At 35.4% G+C, this 23219-nt stretch overlaps 2 protein-coding genes across 2 annotated transcripts; both read left to right on the top strand.

Moving 5' to 3' along the window:
• Window positions 1–1160: 1160 nt before the first annotated feature.
• Window positions 1161–2127, top strand: LOC130247230 (protein Fer3). The gene has a single exon (XM_056480456.1). It carries the CDS (start codon window positions 1597–1599, stop codon window positions 2032–2034), a length of 438 nt encoding a protein of 145 aa, XP_056336431.1. The 5' UTR covers window positions 1161–1596; the 3' UTR covers window positions 2035–2127.
• A 3553-nt stretch (window positions 2128–5680) lies between these two features.
• On the top strand, window positions 5681–7828 carry twist1a (twist family bHLH transcription factor 1a). The gene is made up of 2 exons (XM_056479708.1): window positions 5681–6357; window positions 7296–7828. Exon 1 carries the CDS (start codon window positions 5812–5814, stop codon window positions 6325–6327), a length of 516 nt encoding a protein of 171 aa, XP_056335683.1. The 5' UTR covers window positions 5681–5811; the 3' UTR covers window positions 6328–6357; window positions 7296–7828.
• Window positions 7829–23219: the final 15391 nt, after the last annotated feature.

The raw sequence follows: 23219 nt of genomic DNA, 5'->3' as shown, positions 1-23219 counted from the left end.
ACACACACACACACACACACACACATCAGGATATTTGTCTGCTCCTCCACCTCAGCATTTAATATCACACTCATCGTCTGACTAAAGAAAAAAGCCGCTTGAATGATCCACTTATGTGAATGATGCTACTACCAGATAGACAATTAGATAGATAGATAGATAGATAGATAGATAGATAGATAGATAGATAGATAGATAGATAGATAGATAGATGGATGGATGGATGGATGGATGGATGGATGGATGGATGGATGGATGGATGGATGGATGGATGGATGGATGGATGGATGGATGGATGGGTGGGTAGGTGTGTGGGTGGATGGGTAGGTGGGTAGGTGGGTGGATGGATGGATGGATGGATGGATGGATGAATAGATAGATAGATAGATAGATAGATAGATAGATAGATAGATAGATAGATAGATAGATAGATAGATGGATGGATGGATGGATGGATGGATGGATGGATGGATGGATGGATGGATGGATGGATGGGTGGGTGGGTAGGTGGATGGGTAGGTGGGTAGGTGGGTAGATGGATGGATAGATAGATAGATAGATAGATAGATAGATAGATAGATAGATAGATAGATAGATAGATAGATAGATAGATAGATAGATAGATAGATAGATAGATAGATAGATAGATAGATAGATAGATAGATAGATAGATAGATAGATAGATAGATAGATAGATAGATAGATAGATAGATAGATGGATGGATGGGTGGATGGGTGGGTAGGTGTGTGGGTGGATGGGTAGGTGGGTAGGTGGGTGGATGGATGGATGGATGGATGGATGAATAGATAGATAGATAGATAGATAGATAGATAGATAGATAGATAGATAGATAGATAGATAGATAGATAGATAGATAGATAGATAGATAGATAGATAGATAGATAGATAGATGGATGGATGGATGGATGGATGGATGGATGGATGGATGGATGGATGGATGGATGGATGGATGGATGGATGGATGGATGGATGGATGGATAGATAGATAGATAGATAGATAGATAGATAGATAGATAGATAGATAGAGTTTCTCTTAAAGGTGACCAGTGGAAACGTTGTCTTTTCCATGGCAACTGGCAGCTATTTGCACTAATTTGCAAAAGAAAGGGCTGAAGTGTAGTGTGCTGTTGGGGAATGTTATATTTGGTCTTTCTCGGTAATACAAGTCTCATTATTTAGCCTCTCAGTGCACCAGGAAACCGAACAAACAGACCGAGTGACCTTTGTCAAACACCTCTTCCCCTCTCAGGATCATTGCGGCCCTTGACCATCAAATGGCACCAGCTCAGCTCGGAGAGTGCTTGTGGACTTTACTGAGTCTGTGGAATAGAGTTTGGAAAAGAGGACACGCTCAGGGTGGAATTGAGAGGCATATTAAAACAGCAGGATTGGGATCATGGACTGCTGCCAAAGAGGATCTCACTTCATGGATCTGACCGGATTTTCAAATTGAATTTGGTGATCCACGCGACCCAGACTGGACTGCCCACCTTTTTAATAAACAGGAGGCTTTAATCTCTGGATGTCTGATCATGTGAAACACTTTCTACAGTATAACGTCTCTTTTGAACACTATGGATATGCAAAGGTCATTTCTGAGCCCTTCAGTGTTTGATTTGGTCAATGATGTGGACTTCATGGAGATGATGCCGGATAAATCTGCACTGGCATCCAAGGAGACTCACGGCACCGATGGTAATGGATTGTACCAGGATTTGACTTCCATCTCAACAGCTCGAACAGATGACTTTTACGCGCTGTCGCCGAGCACCGGCTCTCCAGAAAGCGCCGGTAACGGGAAACCCAAGCGCAAACGGGTGATCAGCACCGTGCAGCGCCAGGCCGCGAACATCCGCGAGCGCAAACGGATGTTCAGCCTGAACGAGGCGTTTGACCGGCTGCGCAGGAGGGTTCCCACGTTCGCCTACGAGAAGAGACTGTCCCGGATAGAGACTTTGCGGCTCGCCATCGTCTATATAGCCTTCATGACGGACATACTCGAGAACAGCTGAGCTCAGATTGAGTTTTTCAATTGCATTTATTAATACACTGTAAAAGCGATGGTACTTTACTTTAGTGAGTACACACTTTGCCCTAAAAGCAACAAGTTGATTTTACTTTTGAAAAAAGTCAGTAAACCCATGACTTAACTTTTATCATTATAGGTTTTGTTTACTTAACTAGACATAGTCTAAACTCAAAAAGGCAACGAGGTTATTCTCCTTTTTTAATTAAAGTCAACTAATCACTTTTTACAGTGTAAGGTACTTCAAAATTATTGTAAAATATTGATTATTATTTCTTTTGTCCTTCCTTTATGGCATCAATGGAGTTAATTATTAAAAACTGAACAGCAATTTTAGGTATTTCACAAATAAATATGTTAAAACTTCAGTCCAAAACTTCCATGAATTAAGCAACCCACTATCACATGTTGGAATAGAGTAGCTACTTTGAAAATATTATAAATATTGACTCTAATTGATATTTATTTTGTCCTACCTTTATGGCATCGATGGAGTTATTATTAAAAACTGAACAGCAATTTTAGGCGTTTATGTAAAACCGTAGTATTTGACAAATATAAATAGATTATATGAAGGCTAAAACTGTTGAGACTTCAGTCCAAAACTTTTCCAAGAATTTAGCTATTCACTAATGACATATTGGAATAGAGCTAAAGTATTACCAGTATTTTTAATTTATTATTGCCAGTATTGTAAGTATTTTATGTTTTGTCGTTTATTGGCTAATTCGTGCGAGTTTAGTCGTGCGAAAATGTCCGATTTTTAAGAGGAGGCGTGGCATCTAACCCCACCCCTAAACCTAAACGTCTTTAGGGTCGTATTAAATTATATGAATGGGATCATGCGGATTAGCCACTAAATCTAAAAGTTAAATAGCGTATACTGCTGCTGGAAAGACTTTAAGGATATCTCAAATTTTTGAACAATGCTCCAACAACTGTTGCCTACTAAATAATTAATTGGTACTATTCTTTAATTGGGAGGGATGCAATTATATAAATTATTATAAAAATATATGATATAAATAAGCTACTGTATTTATTTGGATTTTTGATGGGTTTGGGTGATCGAGGTTTTTAGGTGTTTATGGATTTGTTTCAGTGCTACTGAAAGGGTTCATATTCTTGAAAGGGCGATATTCTTTATGGCAAAAGTTGTATAAATATTTCATTGATGTGCAGCTCAAATGTATGAAGTGAGCAGCTTATAATAACGGAGTTTGCAGTGCTTCTTCGCAAATGATCCACACTATATATTTTGTGTGTCTGAGCTGCAATATCAGTTTGCAAAATGCGCCAAAACTCTTGCCAGTTCTGTAATGAGTATGTTTTATAAATCTGTTTTCAACAACAGCAACAAAAAGAGAATCATTAATAAAAAGTTGAAGCCTCCTTATATGGCCTTCCGCCGAAATAAAATCGGTTTAACAGTTCAATCAAAAACTATATAAGTTTTGTAATTGTCGTGTTGTTGTAAATAATATTAAGAATCACAGTTTGATAGGATTTATTATTTTGTTTATTGAATTTTCCTAAATATAGATTTATTAATTAAAATCAATTGACTATATATAGCTGATGATCTGATTTTAGCATAGTTTTCTGGATGCTAAATAAACCTATACATAATAGAACAGTGCATACTCTGTACATATACATGCCGATTGGCTATATAAATGAGGTGTTGTTCCCATAATAGTTTTGTCTGTTTTAAACCTTGTTTACAGGTGCAATCATTTTAAGCAAGGATGAATTTGGATACTTTTGGGCATAATTTCGAGCAAAAAAAGTCATTTAATTTCTTTTTAAGTCATTTCTATCATTTATAGTGCAAGTGTTAAGTGGGACCTGCTCTATGTTGATCCTGGAACAACATTCCAATCGGCCAATCAGAATTTAGGGATACATTTACAGTTTATATTACGTTTAAGCTTACGGTTAGGTTTATGCACTTCTTCATGATTGTCATCCATCTATTATTCCCCTCTGATTTCGGGAATAATTTACAGTTGGGTTTAGGGCTAGGGAATAGGTATGGATTACATTTTCCAACAAAAATAATGTTCCAGAATCAACATAGATGTTAATCCTGGATCACATCACACTTGGCAAAATCATGACGTGTCAAGTGTTACATGGGTCATTCGTGGGTGCAGTTTGGGTGAATCTTCAAGTCTTATCACAGATGCGCATTTACGCGTGCTGGATACGTTTCAACCGTGCGCCCCCTTGCGGAATCTGAAAACATTGTTCTTTTGGGCTCTGCGGTCTAGTGACACACAATATAGTAGCCCTTTAGTGGTTACATTTGAATGTATAATGCTGCTGTAATATAACTTTTACAGAAACCGAGGTGAGCCTTGTGTTTGTGCAGATAACGCAGACTCTGGATGTGAACGCAAAAGGCCAGTTTGGGAGTGTGTTTGTGTTGGACTGAAGAGGCCACACAGTTTGTGCGTCGTCTGCGCTCGGCGACCCGCTGCGTATGAAAACCGTGCAGAAGGAAACCTGACTCTGCAATAACACTAACACAGACATGCATTTCAGAGCATGTTCAAATAAACAATGAGATCTGCTTAGCCAACTCTTTTTTTACTGTGACTTGAGGAGGATTTCAGCACACACTGAATAATGACACAGTTCTCCAGAGCTGCCAGTGTGTAAATTGGCAGTAAATTACACTAATGCATTAACGACATGATTGATGCTGTAAATGTAAATCGACCATAGAAAAGCTTTGATTTTTAAATTTTATATGCACTCAGCATTTTAGCAGGGTTTTTGATCCAAGGTTGCCAGGTCGCAAATCATAAAGTCTCTCGGCTCATTCCAGAAAGCACACTGAAATCTGGCCAACTGAAAAGCCCTTTAAATGATTACATATTAATCACTGTGATGGATTTGGCAATATAGCCAATATATTCAGGACTAAATGGTTCAGTGTTTTATGATCACAATCAACAGCCTCATTACTTTGGCATGATGACATTTTAGTGTTTGTCAAGAAATGCATTCATTTCTGAACAGTTTCATTTATAATCCAGAAAACTATATTGCTAAAAAAAACTCAGATCATCAGCTCATTTATCAAAAAGAATCAACAGAATTTCACCTGAACACTGAACACAGTGCTTGATTATAGTGTTTGTAACCAATGCAAACTCTTTTCTGTTAGATTGTGTTGTTGTATTCTACATTACAGCTACAAACATTAGACTGAGTATAAATATATCACCAGATCATCGCTTCATTTATCATAATGAATCAGTCTACAATTAATTTGTCAGCGCAAGTTTCAGTATTTTCGTTGGATCGCACGATTCTGACATGTCATGAATGAATGATGGATGCTCATTTGGATCTATTTGTAATGTGTTTGGCTATTTCTGAGACACAAAAAGGATTTTCTTTTCTATTATTATACATTTCACTAGTATAAACATCAACAGCGTGCCTGTGTTGTGTTCATTTTAAATGACGCGCTTTGATTGGCTCAGTCTTTTGATTCTTGGTATAACGGAAACCTTTGGATCGCTGTCCCCTCCCGCCTCTCCCTTCTTACATCACTCAGCTCCTCGTCCAATCGCAGGCCACCCCAAAAAGTTTGCTCCTTCCAGACTATAAGAGTCTCCAAACTTCGCTTCGAGTTTGAGAAAGCCCTCCGTGACGCAGGAGGAGACGCGCTGAGAGGGACCGAGCCTCCGACCCCATTCCGCCGGACTCAGGGAAGCCACGACGCGCTATCTGAGCTTTTCCAGAGGTGATGTTTGAGGAAGAGGCGATGCACGAGGACTCCAGCTCTCCAGAGTCTCCGGTGGACAGTCTGGGAAACAGCGAGGAGGAGCTCGACAGGCGACAACCGAAGCGCGTCAGCAGGAAGAAACGTGCCAGCCGAAAAAACGCCGAGGATTCCGACAGTCCCACACCCGGGAAGAGGAGCAAGAAGTGCAGCAACAGCAGCAGCAGCCCGCAGTCTCTGGAGGACCTGCAGACGCAACGCGTCATGGCGAATGTGCGCGAGCGTCAGAGGACTCAGTCTCTGAACGAGGCGTTCGCCTCCCTGCGCAAAATCATCCCCACCTTACCCTCGGACAAACTCAGCAAAATACAGACGCTCAAACTCGCGGCCCGGTACATTGACTTCCTCTGTCAGGTCCTGCAGAGCGACGAGCTGGACTCCAAGATGTCCAGCTGCAGTTATGTGGCGCACGAGAGACTCAGCTACGCGTTTTCTGTGTGGAGAATGGAGGGCGCGTGGTCCATGTCAACATCCCACTAACGCACGGATGCACGCGTTTAATGCAGCATGGTATGCGATGCAAAACTTTGTGCATTTTAAAAGGCTAAAAAAACAACAACTTGCTCTTAAAAATCAAGGGTTGCGTAATTATTTTGGATAGCCAGTCAAAAGCGTGGACGTAAAACGTTAGATTGCCTATGAGAGAAGTCTAAATGTTATATTCGTATTGTAGGCAATTATATATACACTGAAAAATGATGTTCACTAAATTATTTTAAGGTTGCAAATAATTTACATGGGCTGAATTTAACGAAACAAATCAAATTTAGTAATGTTCAACTTAATTTGTTTGTTTAAATTCAGCCCATGTGGATTACTTGCAACCATGTACCTTCAAAAAAAAAAGTAAATCCAATTTACCATTTTCTATTTATGTATACACCAATTAAACTTGTTACTTCTTGAAAATCTCATGAAAATGGTTGATAAATATCCTGAGCAGGGCATTCATCACAAGATTAATTTTCATGTTTTCACATGTTTGGGTGGCTCCATAATCCTCAGCTTTTGAAATATGTCAAGTTTAAATGATTTATATTATTTTGCCACAATAAAGAGTGAGTATATGTGTCCAAACATTTGGCTGCTGATGTAAAACTAAATTAGGATCATATTAAGTATATTTTATGCTTAGTTATTGGGATTTTAAATAACCCATTCAAAAGGTCAATTTGCACCTAAAATGCTTCATGATTTATTGGTGTTATTCAGAAACATTCCTTTCCACAATGTTTGTAGACGATTTATAAACTAGAACTATTTTAAAAGCAATCCATTAATAATGTTTTATCAATTTAAATAATATTTAATTGTTTATTTACTAAAATAATTACTGTTATTGTTTAGTAAAAGCGGTAGCAAATTTATTAAATCAATGCATATAATAATTATTAGATAAATATTGCATAGATGTCCAAACTCAAATCCTTTTCTTCGGGTTTTTTTAGATTCTCGGCCTTGTGCATCGAGTCAGACGAGCTGAACTCACTGGAAGGAGCGACTCAAAACAAGGGCGAAAATAAGGATTATAAAGGGGAAATTCTGGAGCATCATGACGTCGTTGCAAGCACTTACAGTTGTGAACTACGACATGGGAGCAGGAATTACAGTCAGATCTGTGCTGTTGTGACGGTGGATGTGGAAAACATGTGCTTCTGTCCACAAAACAGAGACTCGCTGCAGGAACAGACGCTTCTGCGCTTCTGACAGCAACAACCAGCATGGCGTCATATTTATTTCTCTGAAGGAAAACACACACAGACACACACACACACACACACACACACACACACTAACGAATGAAGGAAATCGGCTCATATCTGTGTTAACGTTTTCTTTGACCGGTCCTAGAAAAGACATTTATTTATTTATTAATGATTGTCACGATGCAGAATAGATCTGGGGTCTACATGCATTTTCTATTTTAAATACGATGTAAATATGTGTATATTTTCTGCAATAAAACATGATTTGAAATGCACCAATTTTTAGCATGTTGTCATTGCAGTTATTCGTGTTTTATGCACAAATGCAGAAGGCTTTATGAAGAAACAACTGCAATGATCATTCGGTAAGATCATAATAATGAAAACACTCTTGAATGATTTGCCGTTTTAATTTTATTTCTCATCCAATATGGCTTTCTCAGCTCATTTAGATGTCGCAGATATTTTTTTAAAGTATTAAAATGGTGTTATAAAATGCATTTGTTTTTTTGCAGTCAAAGATATTTTAAATTATTCAACAATAACGTTGTAATTAAGAATATCTAAAATGATATGATCAATTAGTCCTGTTACGCAAGCTGTTTTAAGTAAGATTAACATAATATAAGTTCAATTGACTCAAGGTTAGTTTGATTCAGCTTAAAAAATTAAGGCAACCAGGATTGTTTACAATGTGCTAAATAATCGTATTATTGTTGTTAAATATTTCAGAGTTATTGACTAAAATGTAACATAAAAATGTTCTGTGGACAAAAAACAATGGACAAACCCAATCGTTGGGTTAAAAAGTCATTTAAATTGGATTTACAAAAGTAACCCAACATTGGGTTTGTCCTTTTTTTGACAACCCAGTACTTTAGGGTGCATGCTATGCATTAGAAAATTGTATGATAATATGGTTACACATTTAGACGAAATTCAAAAACTATAACAAACGTGTATATGAGGTGACAGAAATTACATTTGATTATTATTATTATTTCTAATAAACACATCAGATACATAACTCAATATCTAGCTGATATTTCTGCAGAAATGAATGAATTTGTGTTTTTCTCCGCGGTTTTCTTCTTTTTAACCCAAAAGGACAGCATTTGACAGGTCTGGGAAAGCGTTTAGGATGTTGTGAATAATCATTTGAAGGTGTGTAACGGGGTCCAAACATCTATGGAATTCACAGATGTCTATAAAACGAGAGGTCGGGAGGGTCACTGAGAGGTACAGCGGGTCAAAGCTGCCAAACACGAGCAATTTACAACCAAGACTCTTTACTGATTACGAGAGAAATAGTATAAAGATTTATAAACCATCAAACGTGATATTTATAAATATTTAATATTTATAATATTTAAATTTAATATTTAAAAACTCTTAAGCTACTTTAAAATTTACTCTAAAATGATGGGTTGTTGTAACTCAATATTATGGCAAATATGGGCAGCAGTTGGGTTTAATTAAAAAGTGTAATTTAAATTCAGTTGAAATAATAAGTAAAAAATAACAAATTTTGGTCTGTTTTATACACAATTTTGTGTTAGCCTACAACAACGAAATATTTGTATTTTGAGTAAACTGAGGAAGAGGAAAGGGAGGTTTTGGAATCATTATTCTGAAGCAGGCCTAGTCTATATTATATTCACCATAAAATCAGCATGATAACCTCATATACAGCTAGAAATCTCCAAATATTTTTGTGCAGTACGGAATTTTAAGATGTCTTGTTTTACGAGGCCCACAAGCCGGGTGTGATTTTAGGCGGGAATCTGGTGCGTTTGTTTTCCTCTGTCACCGATCCCTCCTAACGTTAGCTTCGATCGGTTTCCCGTCAGAAAGACGTTAAAATGACGCCTCAGCCCAGAGGTTTTGGGACTTGGCGAGGGAGAGAGAGGGAGTGAAAGCGAGAGTCCAGGCACCTGAATCAAACTTATTTTAAACAGATGTTGTTAATATTTTTCTTAACGTCACGTGAATCGAACAGATGTTGAGCTGCGCGGACCCGCCTTCACAAGCGCGAGGTCTGACACAAATATATCCGTCGAGTTTCTCAAAAAGACGCTTGCGTCTGTGTGGGATAGCCTAATGGAGGAATTATAAACTAATGTTTACGGGATATTATGAGTAAATGCACTGTTAGAAGGACACGGGAAAATCGTGGACTGTTTTTTCGCTTCGGGATTTCTTCAGTGGATTTCATCTGGGATTGAGGGTGTATTTCTGGTAATTATTTCTCTAACAACTAAGGTCATTTTGATTAGCATCTGGACAGTTTTGATTCACATATCGACTGCTTTTTCCATAACAAATATCATATTTTCCTGCTTTTTCAAATTGAATAAATAAATAAATAAAGTATGAACTCGAGAATGCTTCTGTTTTTATTTCAGTAAACAAAACGCTTTTAAAACACCTTATAAGTATTAATCTGACTGGAGTTTGTTTACTAGGCCTTCAGCATGACCGTCTGAAATCTTCCATTGCGGTGAAGTGTAAAAAGCAGAAGTAAAACCGGAGTTAAACGATTTGACGAATGTTAATGTAAACGCGTCAGCTCTGACCTGCAGGGCAGCTAAAGATTCACCGAGCTGAATCGATTCACCATCTCCAAATGAGCATGTCCGTGTTGTGTTAAACTTGAGGAGGGGAAACTCTCTGTTCTGTGGACTTGACTGCGTGAAATTCCCGATCTCTGCACGGGATCTGCTCTTTCATGTGTGTTATCAGGCTCTGAGTGTTTGACCCGATGACTTTGACATCATGATTTAAAATTCAAAGGCCTCTGAAGACACCAGTGCATCTGCTCATCTGCTTTCACCAGATCAAAGCCTAGAGAGAAACCTGCAAACATGTACGCAATGTGTACAGAGATAATAGATTATAATGATGAACATAAATGACAGATTGTTAAACCACATCTTACGGGTTTTGCTGTACAAAACAGTATATTTGCTGCTTGTTTAAATTATGTATTTAAACAACACACCTTGAGAGTATTTTTGGATTATTTTATGTTCAATCTTAAATGTTTTATGTTAATTTAATCGTATTTTGTGTTGGGACAACAAGAATGATTTGTGTGAAACATAGTTCATTCATGTTGTCCTAACACAAATCAATTAACTAACGATTTAGTGGATTGAACATAAAACATTTAAGTTGTCCCAAAAAATCCCAAGAATTGTGTTGTTTCAGCTCATTTTAAATAAATACTTTGAGTAAGCAGCAAAAATCTGCTACTTTTGAGTGTAATAAACATAAATGACAGATTGTTGAACCACATCTTACGGTTTTCGCTGTACAAAAACAGTTTGAACAGTAATATTTATATACTCTCAAAAAATATTTTTGCTGCTTGTTTAAATTACTTTAATTATTTATTAATTAAACAACACAAAAAAAATTAACTAAACAACACAAATCTGGAGGTTATTTTTGGAAACGTAATTGTTTTATGTTCAATCTACTTAAATTTGTTATGTTAACTTAATCGATTTGTGTTGGGGCAACATGAATGAATTGTGTGGAACATAGTACTAACACAAATCGATTAACTATTAACGATTAAGTGGATTGAACTTAAAACATTTAAGTTGTCCCAAAAAAAATCTCAAGAATTGTGTTGCTTCAGCTCATTTTAAATAAATACTTTGCAAAAGCAGCAAAAATCTGCTACTTTCGAGTGTAATAAACATAAATGACAGATTGTTGAACCACATCTTACGGTTTTCGCTGTACAAAAACAGTTTGAACAGTAATATTTATATACTCTCAAAAATTGTTTTGCTGCTTGTTTATTATTTGTTAATTTAACAACACAAAAAATAAAAAATTAACTAAACAACACAAATCTGGAGGTTATTTTTGGAGACATAATTGTTTTACGTTCAATCTACTTAAATTTGTTATGTTAACTTAATCGATTTGTGCTGGAGCAACATGAATGAATTGTGTGGAACATAGTACTAAAACAAATCGATTAAGTTAACTATTAACGATATAGTGGATTGAACTTAAAACATTTAAGTTGTCCAAAAAAAATCTCAAGAATTGTGTTGTTTCAGCTCATTTTAAATAAGTACTTTGAGTAAGTTTGAATGAGTGTAATAATCTGTAAAAACATTATATAAACATTTAGTCATGACAGTATGTTTTAGTAACTTATTAAACTAAGTTAATCATGTTCTAACTTAATTTCATAAGTTATGCAAGCAGTTTTAAGTCAGTTTAATATAATATAAGTTCAATGGACTCAATTTGGTTCAGCTTAACGATTTAAGGCAACCAGGATTATTTACAGTATATACTTTAAGTGTAATAAACATAAATGACAGATGTTAAACCCCATCATATACGGTTTTTGCAGTAGAAAAACAGTTTGAACAGTAATATTTATACAAGTATAGTCATAAAAAGTGAGGCATGTTAAAGTACACTAAAATTCAGCCATTAAAGAGTCAGAAAACAGTGATATTATTATTTTCTTACTGTAAATTATTCATCATAATGTACATAAAAGTGCAAACAGGTTGATGAGTTTAACAGGTGTACATTTTTTAAACAATTGTAAGTCAAGACACATAATCTTATATTAGAACTAAACGTATTTAATTAAAATATACACTTAAAATATATACATATTCATTATCACCAAAATATATAAAGCAAGTACAAAGTGAGAAAACTGACTTAATTTTTATTTTCTTATTATAAATTATTCATCAGAATGCTGGGAAAGTGCAAATAGATGTACATTTTGGTAATACTTTTAAGTTAAGATACGTCTTGTATTAAAACTAAATGTATTTAATTAAAATATATGCCTAAAACATGTACGATATGTATTCATAAGCACCAAAATAATAAATAAAAGGAAGATTTTATACAAAATTACTGCATAAAACAAAACAGGTGTTTTTGTGGATGTGCATGATCAGGTGCAAATAGTTTTTTTTTTTGCAAAATAAAAATAAAATGTTTTTATTAATGCCAAATATTCGGAGTAACCCATATAATATCCCAAAAGACATGCACAATTTAATAAAAATCATTATTATTTTTAACTATTTATAAAAATAAAACAAATAACGTACCAATATTCACTGCTCTGTACAAAATTCTTGCTGCCTTACATTTTTTAGTTGACTCAAATGAACTTTTCTAGTTATCTCAACTTAAATAAATCAAAATAATTAAGTTAAATTTTAAATAACTTAAAAATATAGTTGAAACCTAATTAACATATTAGAATAAGTTAGAGCAACATAAAAAGATTCGTTGTCTTGACTTCTTGTCATTACATTTTTTATGTCACTATAAAATCATATTTAATGGATTAAAACAATACTTGCATGCACAAATGCTATTTAGGAAAGTTTAAGGTGGCGACACGGTGGCTCAGTGGTTAGCCCTGTGGCCTCACAGCAAGAATGTCGCTGGTTCGAGTCACAGCTGGGCCAGTGGGCATTTCTGTGTAGAGTTTGCATGTTGCATGTGTTGGTGTGGGATTCCTCCGGGTGCTCCGGTTTCCCCCACAGTCCAAACACATGCGCTATAGGTGAATTGGATGAACTAAATTGGCCGTAGTGTGTGAGTGTGTGTGTGTGTGTGTAAATGAGTGCGTATGGGTGTTTTCCAGTAATGGGTTGCAGCTGGAAGGGCATCCGCAGTGTAAAACATATGCTGAATTAGTTGGCGGTTCATTCCGCTGTGGTGACACCTGATGAATAAAGGTACTAAGCCGAAGTAAAATGAATGGATGAATGAAAACGTAAGGTCAAAGGTCATCATTAGATGTGTATTCATGATCCGTTTGGTAGCATGACGTGGCTTTTTGCTGCTTTACCTCCATGTTTTTTTCTGCTCAATGGAAACTTTGAGCACACAATGATTCCTCAAACAAAGCGTGTCCGTCCTGGAAGACCAGATTAATCTATGATTTCATTTGAGCGAAGGCCTTTTCATCTCTGATTTAGTGGGTTCTGGACTGTAAGCAGAACCACATGGATTGGACGCTTTCATGTCAGCGCAGCTCCCATAATAATATGGCGGAGATTCCAATCATATTTAAAATGATTACGAGCAGACAGATCTGATGTGCCTGTGTTTTAATCCAGTCCAGATATTCATCGCACTGCATTTCCTTCATATTCCATGCTGATTTGTTTGCGAGGAGCAGATTATCATGCCCGTATTGCATTGCATCGCATCGGATTCTCTTATGAAATGAGCAAAAGTCCGGTTAGATATTCTGCATTGACTTTTTGTGTTAAACAACTCACATAACCACATTTCAGAGCTGTTTTTTGGTTTATGTTTTATGACTGTCGGTTGTTTTGCTGCAAACAAGCCTCAGTAAGAATCTCAAGTGTTGCAACCTTTAAAAAAATGCATAAATGTGACCGAGACATTTTATTGGTGTTAAAAGTCTTTCCACACTCTAACAGGAATGCAAGATATTTTCAGAACTCAAGGCTTGAGCAATATGAAAGCATTGATGTTTTGCGGTTTGGCATATTTGATCCAGCTTTTCTTTTGTTGGTCTTTTAAATTTTGCTATAATCTATTTTAGGTCAACAAGTAAAGGGAAATTAAAAGTGGTTGGTTCCTTTAAATGTTGGTCAACTTAGTAGTTGTAAATCGAACCTGATTTTAAGAATGAACAGTTTAATGTGGCTGAGTATTTGAGCTGGAGATTCAAAAGGTAACCACAAAATCTCAAAATAGAGGTCAATGTCATCAAAATAAAATCTGAATGTGTTCACAAAAATTTTTAGGGGCTATACTGAGTTTCCTATTGAAGTCAATGGTTACCGGTTTTCACACAATTTAATAATTATAAACTGGTTGATGAGTTTAATAGGTGTTGGATATTATGTTAATACTTTAAACTTCATATATATCTATTAAACATATCCAAAAGGTTGTAGGTTCAAATCCCAAGTGGAAGTAAATGTAAAAGAACATCTGAATGTGTTCACAAAATCAAGTTTTAGGGGCTATATCAATCCCATACCGAGTTTCCTTTTTTCTGTTAAACACAAAAGAAGATATTTTGAAGAATGTTAGAGCCACTGACTTCCATTGGATAGGTTAAACAATTACTATTGAAGTCAATGGTTACCGATTTCCGCACAATTTAATAATTATAAACAGGTTAATGGGTTTAATAGGTGTTGGATATTATTTTAATACTTTAAACTTCATATATATCTAATAAACATATCCAAAAGGTTGTGGGTTCAAATCCCAAGTGGAAGTAAATGTAAAAGAACATCTGAATGTGTTTGCAAAAATCAGCCTCAATTTTAAGAACTTTATATCAATCCCATGAGTTTCCTTTTTTCACTGAACAAAAAAGAAGATATTTTGAAGAATGTTAGAACCCCTGACTTCCACTGTAGTAACAAATACTATGGAAGTCAATGGTTACCGGTTTCCACACTATATGTATTTAACTTCATGTGTTTCGATAGATATTTTCTTAATTGTTTTCTTATAAACAGGTTAATTGGTTTAATAGGTGTTGGATATTTTATTAATACCTTTAACTTTATGTATATCTAATAAACATATTCAAAAGGTTGTGGGTTCAAATCCCAAGTGGAAGTAAATGTAAAAAACATCTGGATGTGTTTGAAAAATCAGCCTCAATTTTAGGAACTTTATATCAATCCCATGAGTTCTCCAGCTTTTCTTTTGTTGGTCTTTTATTTTGCTATAATCTATTTTAGATCAACAAGTAAAAGGAAATAAAAGTGGTTGGTTCCTTTAAATGTTGGTCAACTTAGTAGTTGTAAATCGAACCTGATTTTAAGAATGAACAGTTTAATGTGGCTGAGTATTTGAGCTGGAGATTCAAAAGATACCCACAAAATCTCAAAATAGATGTCAATGTCATCAAAAAAAATCTGAATGTGTTTGCAAAATCAAGTTTTAGGGGCTATTCCGATCCCATGAGTTTCCTTTTTTTTTTTGTTAAACGCAAAAGAAGATATTTTGAAGAATGTTAGAACCACTGACTTCCATTGGATATGTAAAACAATTACTATTGAAGTCAATGGTTACCAGTTTCCACACAATTTAATAATTATAAACAGGTTAATGGGTTTAATATTATGTTAATACTTTAAACTTCATATATATCTAATAAACATATCCAAAAGGTTGTGGGTTCAAATCCCAAGTGGAAGTAAATGTAAAAAAACATCTGAATGTGTTTAAAAAATCAGCCTCAATTTTAAGAACTTTATATTAATCCCATGAGTGATCCAGCTTTTCTTTTCTTGGTCTTTTATTTTTGCTATAATCTATTTTAGATCAACAAGTAAAGGGAAATTAAAAGTGGTTGGTTCCTTTAAATGTTGGTCAACTTAGTAGTTGTAAATCGAACCTGATTTTAAGAATGAACAGTTTAATGTGGCTGAGTATTTGAGCTGGAGATTCAAAAGGTAACCACAAAATCTCAAAATAGAGGTCAGTGTCATCAAAATCTGAATGTGTTTGCAAAATCAATTTTTATGGGCTATACCGATCTCATGAGTTTCCTTTTTTTCTGTTAAACACAAAAGAAGATATTTTGAAGAATGTTAGAACCACTGTGTTCCATTGGAAAGGTAAAAGAAATACTATGAAGTCAATGGATACCGGTTTCCACACAATTTATATTTAACTATGTTTGTGTTTCGACAGATATTTTCTTTTTTGTTTTCTTATTATAAACAGGTTGATGAGTTCAGGTGTTGGACATTTCATTAATATTTTTAACTTTATGTATATCTAATAAACACATCGTAAGGGTTGTGGGCTCAAAGACCAAATGGAGGTAAATGTTGTAAACAAATATTTCTGGATGTGTTTGCAAAATCAGCCCAAATGTTAAGGGCTATGTACCAATCCCACGAGTTTTCATGTTAAACACAAAAGAAGATATTTTGACGAATTTTACAACCACTGACCTCTATAGAATTGGAAAAACTAATTCTATGGAAGTCAATGGTTACCAGTTTCCAGCATAGACATAAACATATCCAAAAGTCTATGGGTTCAAAATTAGCCTTAATTTTGAGGACTTTATGCCAGTCCCAATCCAACGGCTTCCTTTTTCTGTGGAACACAAAAGAAGATATTTAGAAGAATGTTACCACCCCTGACCTCCATATAGCAAAAACAAATACTTTGGAAGTCAATGGTTACCGCTTTCTTTCCAACGTAGACATAAACAAAACCAAAAGAGTTCAAAAACCAAATGAAGGTAAATGCTGTAAACAAAAAATTCTGAATATGTTTGCAAAATCTCCATTTTATGGACTTGATACCACTCCCAGCACTTTCCTTTTTCTGTTAAACACAAAAGAAGATATTTTGAAGAATGTTGCAACCACTGACCTCCGTATAGGAAAAAACCAGCCTGATCTTACGAGAAAACGTATTTTACGTTATGTCACTTTGGTAACTAATTTGTACGAACTCGTACATTTTCAGTTGTACGAAAATGTACGATTTTAAAAAGGAGGCGTGGCACCAAACTCCACCCCTAAACCCAACTGCCATTGGGTGATGAGCAAATCGTACTAAATACGAATTCATACAAATTAGCTACTAAATCGAAACGTTATGAATTGCCGTGAGATTGTGTTGGAAAATACAAACCCTATGGAAGTCAATGGTTACCGGTTTCCAACATAGACATAAACACATCAAAAAGGTTGTGAGTTCAAACCCCAAATAGAAGTAAATGTTGCGTTTGCAAAATCGGCCTCCATTTTAAGGGTTTTATACCAGTCCCAGACTCTAAGTGTCTGGTCACGGCCTGCTTCACCACAGCCGGTTTGTCCTGGTCTTCTGGTTTTCCGCCTCTCTGCTGTATATGTGATTTAATAGTGGGGTTGTGATTTATATGTACCACCCAGGCAGCAGTAATGCCACCTATATGCCACCCTCTCCATGTGGCACACAATAACCAGACCACATCTACCTGCACATCAGCCTGTGGTCTGTGTGAAAATAAACAGGCAATCAGAATGGAGTTCAGCGTACACAAAGGCATCACACACTCTCACGCAGGGTAAACGACTCTTTGTCTCATATTTATTTGTGTTGATCTCTTCTAAAATAAGTTTCAGCCCATCTGAAGGAGGTAAACACACGGTAAAGTAGACAGAAATCTGGATTTCAATGATGCTTTCCTGCGAAACATTCTGACTTTATGGAAATTAAACTAACTTTGAATGAACTAGCTGATTTAATTCGTGACATCATGGAAAATATACACGCATTAAAATTCAATTATGTCATAACTGCTTATGAAGCTTCATTAATAAAGTATTATTTGCATTTTGTTTTGTGGTTGATGGAACAGATTTTACTTTATTATTAATAATAACTTTTTACATCTTTCTAACTACCCAAATTAAGCCATTTAATTTTGCTTAAATTGACAAAACAATAAAAATATGAGAGAAATGCTGTACATTCAATTATTCTGAATGGTTTCTTCATACATATTTTGTTTACCCCAGCTAAAAGAAAGTAATTTAATCAAACAAAATATATTTAAATAAAAAAATTTATAAACATCACGTATATTTGCATATGACTGCCTCTAGAGCAAAAATCGACCAATAGGTTTACATTGTTGCACCATAAGCCCCGCCCACTTTCCTTTGGCTACTTAATTAACGCTGCACCTGACGTAAATTTTACGTCGAGTCAAACACAAACATAACCTGCGATAAGCGTGGACATTATACACTTTATACAGTACACAAGCTTCATTAAATACGCGTTATTAGCATTTTTTGTGGTTGATATATCCGATTTTATTAACATTATTAACAGTAATTACATTATTATTTTACATCTTTCCTAATACTCAGATTAAGCCATTTATTTTTGCTTAAATTGACACAATAATGAAAAATATAGAAGAAATGCTGTACATTCAATTATTCTGAATGTTTCCTTCATACATCTTTTGTTTCTCTCAGCTAAAAGAAAGTAATTTAATCAAACTAAAAATTATTAAATAAAAAAATTAATCAGCGTCACGTATATTTGCAAATGACTGCCTCTAGAGCAACAATCGACCAATAGGTTTACATTGTTGTACCATAAGCCCCGCCCACTTTGATTTAGCGACCTAATCAGTGTTGCCAGATTGGGCGTTTTGAATTTTTTTTTGCCGGTAAAAAATGACATAGGCCCGTAGTGAAAATTTGGGCGGTTTTGCAACGGTTCGCCATCCCCGGTCTGCCCTCATAAATCTGTTTTGATCTCCCAAAGAGATCAATCCCGACACGACATCGCCCCCCTCCCCCCGTTACAGCTTTTGGGCTGGAAACAGTCAGCAATATCTGGCAACACTGCACCCAATTAACCGCTGCACCTGACGCAAAATTTTGCTTCACGTCAAACACAAGCACAACTAGTTATAATCATGGACATTATCTACAGTTTATAAAGTATAGACACAGATTAACTTTCTGATTTACTTCAGATTTAAGTCTGACAACAAAAGGAAAATTGGATAAATATATGATATATAAAGGTGTTCCGTTTAACAGCTCGAGCCTCTGTGCAAATACTTTAGAAGGAGATCGTCGTGTCAGAGGATTATATAGTCCTTTTGTGGGGAATTTAACAAATTAATTAATTAATTGAGAATTTTAAAATGGCAACTTGTTTTGTTAATGAGGCATATTGTAACGAAGAGCAAAAAGACTTTTATTCGAAGAGGAAGCAGCGAGTTGTACTGGATCTGACGGAAGCATCACCAACTGTAAGTAAACCCTTCATAATCCTTCATTTATGATTGTATATGGATAATATTTTCTACACACTATGTATACGTTTATACTCGAGTGTAAACATTGTTGGGAAATATTATTTAATTAATTATTTTGTTGGGAAAAAAATAATTAACGTTTTGAGAAAACATTGGAAAACAATAATAAGCCATGTTTTAACTGGCCTGAGATCATGATATCTCTTTTAAAAATCTTTTAAGCTTGTAATTTTGGTGAAACGGTAAAGAAAAAATCACCAGTATGCTTGATATGGCTATCTGAAGGAGGTAAACACACGGTAAGTAATCTGGATTTCAATGATCCTGCTGATGCTTTCCTGTTAAACATTCTGACTTTATGGAAATTAATCTAACTTTGAATGAAGTAGCTGATTTAATTCGTGACATCATGGATGCACACATCACAATTAAATTCTGTCATAATTTATAAAGAAAGTTTACAATCTTGTGCTAAAAAGCATGGTTATGTGATAAACTCCCAGGGAATGTGTGAATTATTTTTATAACTCGCTTTGATTGTGATAATGAATTGTAAGTAGCTCAAGATAAAGGCATCTGCTAAATGTCTAATGCTGTCTTCATATGCCAAACTGAGCAAGTTTGAGTCAGATTCAGTTTTAATAAAAATCAACCACTGAGATTAAAAAAAGTGAAGTAACACCCATGACTGAAACAAGAGCACATAAAGCACTGAGTCACATACTGACCTGTTTCACTAAGACATAAGAAAGCCAAATCCCCTCGGACTTCCTCTGTTTCTTTTCTGGATGAGATCCCTGCTGGAAGCCGGAGTTATGAGCATGCTTTTGCCTCGCTTTATTCCCCTGAATAGCTGGAATGCACACAAGGTCAGATCTATCCACTGGAAACTTTTAAAAGTGAAATATTTTAATTAGAATGGACCCCGAAACTAGCCCTCGGCATGTCCGTTTAAGTGTTTTCACCACTCTCGCCAGGAAAATCTGATGGTTTGGATCTGACGCATGCTTTTTGTTCTTGGTTGACAAACACAGCGCATTGTTTTGGAGCTCCAGGGTTTGGTTTTGTGTTCACAGATTCAGCAGGAATTAGCATAATTGTGGTGTGGATGTTTAACACATCAGGCCAGGGTTTAAGATGGGTTTGCATTGCGGGAGGGTTCGAAAAAAGTGGCGGATGTTACAGTGGACGATGTGAGTAGGAATGTGGCTGTTGACATTGTTCAATCCCTCCTTGCAACTGTCTCCTCAATAAAAAGTGACAGAACGGACAGAAATAAAACTCCTTTGCTTAAAAGAACAGCTTAAAAGGCACATTATGTAATGTTCTCCACTAGAGGGCGTGTATTCGCAACAAACAAAGGCATATTTTGTTGACCGCATTACTGAGTATGGAATTACAGGACTTGTGGTCTTCATTAGATCCTACGACTCCTGCGGAAATCATGTTGATGGATGTGCTTAAGTAATTCAACAGTTAATATTATGGTAGTACAAAACAGTTCGATTAAAAGCGGTGAAAACGAAATGAGAAAATGCTGAAGCAATTGCTAATGAGAAACAAACACAACGCAGCAAGAAAGCAGCAGAGCTTTTATTATGCCATTATTCTGTTGAATACAAAAGCAGATGTATTGAATAATGTCGGAAAGGTGTAACCATTCACTTTGATAGTATTTGTTTTAGCTACGATGGAGGTTAATGGTTACATGTTTCGAGCATTATCCAGTATATCTTATTTTGTGTTCACAGATTCAGCAGGAATTAGCATAATTGTGGTGTGGATGTTTAACACATCAGGCCAGTGTTTAAGATGGGTTTGCATTGCGGGAGGGTTAGAAAAAAGTGGCGGATGTTACAGTGGACGTTGTGAGTATGAATGTGGGTGTTGACATTTTTCAATCCCTCCTTGCAACTCTCTTATCAATAAAACGTGACAGAACGGACAGAATTAAAACTACTTTGCTTAAAAGACGAGCTTAAAAGGCACATTATGTAATGTTCTCTACTAGAGGGCGTGTATTCGCAACAAACAAAGGCATATTTTGTTGACTGCATTACTGAGTGTGGAATTATAGGACTTGTGGTCTTCATTAGATCCTACGACTCCTGCAGAAATCATGTTGATGGATGTGGAAGTAATTCAACAGTTAATATTATGGTAGTACAAAACCGTAAGATTAAAAGCGGTGGAAACGAAACGAGAAAATGCTGAAGCAATTGCTAATGAGAGACAAACACAATGCTGCAAGAAAGCAGCAGAGTTTTTATTATGCCATTATTCTGTAGATTACAAAAGCAGATGGATTGAATAATGTCGGAAAGGTGTAACCATTTACTTATTTTTTTTAGTATTTGTTTTAGCTACGATGGAGGTTAATGGTTCCATGTTTCCAGCAATACTCAGTATATCTTATTTTGTGTTCACAGATTGAGCAGGAATTAGCATAATTGCGGTGGGGATGTTTACCGCATCAGGCCAGTGTTAAAGATAGATTTGCATTGAGTTTTTTGGAGTGCTTTAAAGTGGCGAATGTTTCAGTGTGGATGATCTGAGTAGAAATGTGGCTGTTGACATTTCTCAATCCCTTCTTGCAACTGTCTCCTCAATAAAAAATGACAGAACGGACAGAAATAAAACTCCTTTGCTTAAAAGAACAGCTTAAAAGGCACATTATGTAATGTTCTCCACTAGAGGGCGTGTATTTGCAACAAACAAAGGCATATTTTGATGACTGCATTACTGAGTCTGGAATTACAGGAGTTGTGGTCTTCATTAGATCCTACGACTCCTGCAGAAATCATGTTGATGGATGTGGAAGTAATTCAACAGTTAATATTATGGTAGTACAAAACAGTTAGATTAAAAGCGGTGGAAACGAAACGAGAAAATGCTGAGGCAATTGCTAATGAGAAACAAACACAACGCAGCAAGATAGCAGCAGAGCCTTTATTATGCCATTATTCTGTTGAATACAAAAGCAGATATGTTGAATAATGTCGGAAAGGTGTAACCATTGACTTCGATAGTATTTGTTTTAGCTACGATGGAGGTTAATGCTTACATGTTTCCAGCATTATCCAGTATATCTTATTTTGTGTTCACAGATTCAGCAGGAATTAGCATAATTGCGGTGGAGATGTTTAACGCATCAGGCCAGTGTTAAAGATGGATTTGCATTGAATTTTTTGTAGCGCTTTAAAGTGGCGAATGTTTCAGTGTGGATGATCTGAGTAGAAATGTGGCTGTTGACATTTCTCAATCCCTTCTTGCAACTGTCTCCTCTATAAAAAGTGACAGAACGAACAAAAATAAAACTCCTTTGCTTAAAACAACAGCTTAAAAGGCACATTATGTAATGTTCTCCACTAGAGGGCGTGTATTCGCAACAAACAAAGGCATATTTTGTTGACTGCATTACTGAGTGTGGAATTATAGGACTTGTGGTCTTCATTAGATCCTACATATATATATACATATATATATATATATATATATATATATATATATATATATATATATATATATATATATATATATATATATATATATATATATATATATGTATATGTATGTGTATGTGTATATATGTGTGTGTATGTGTATATATATGTGTGTATATATATATATATATATATATATATATATATATATATATATATATATATATATATATATATATATATATATATATATGTATGTATGTATGTATGTATATGTATGTATGTATGTATATATATGTATGATATCCAAACTTGCATAAAATAATGTCATATAATGGTCCAATATTGTCATGCAGTATATGAGCAATTCCATGCAAATGTCAACCTTGCCATGAAAAAGTTTTGACCAAAATAGTAAGTTGT

This window comes from Danio aesculapii, chromosome 19 (genome assembly GCF_903798145.1).
Source record: "Danio aesculapii chromosome 19, fDanAes4.1, whole genome shotgun sequence".
Lineage (NCBI taxonomy): Eukaryota > Metazoa > Chordata > Actinopteri > Cypriniformes > Danionidae > Danio > Danio aesculapii.
The sequence above is the reverse complement of the archived record's forward strand: the minus strand, read 5'-3'. Positions and strand labels throughout refer to the sequence as shown.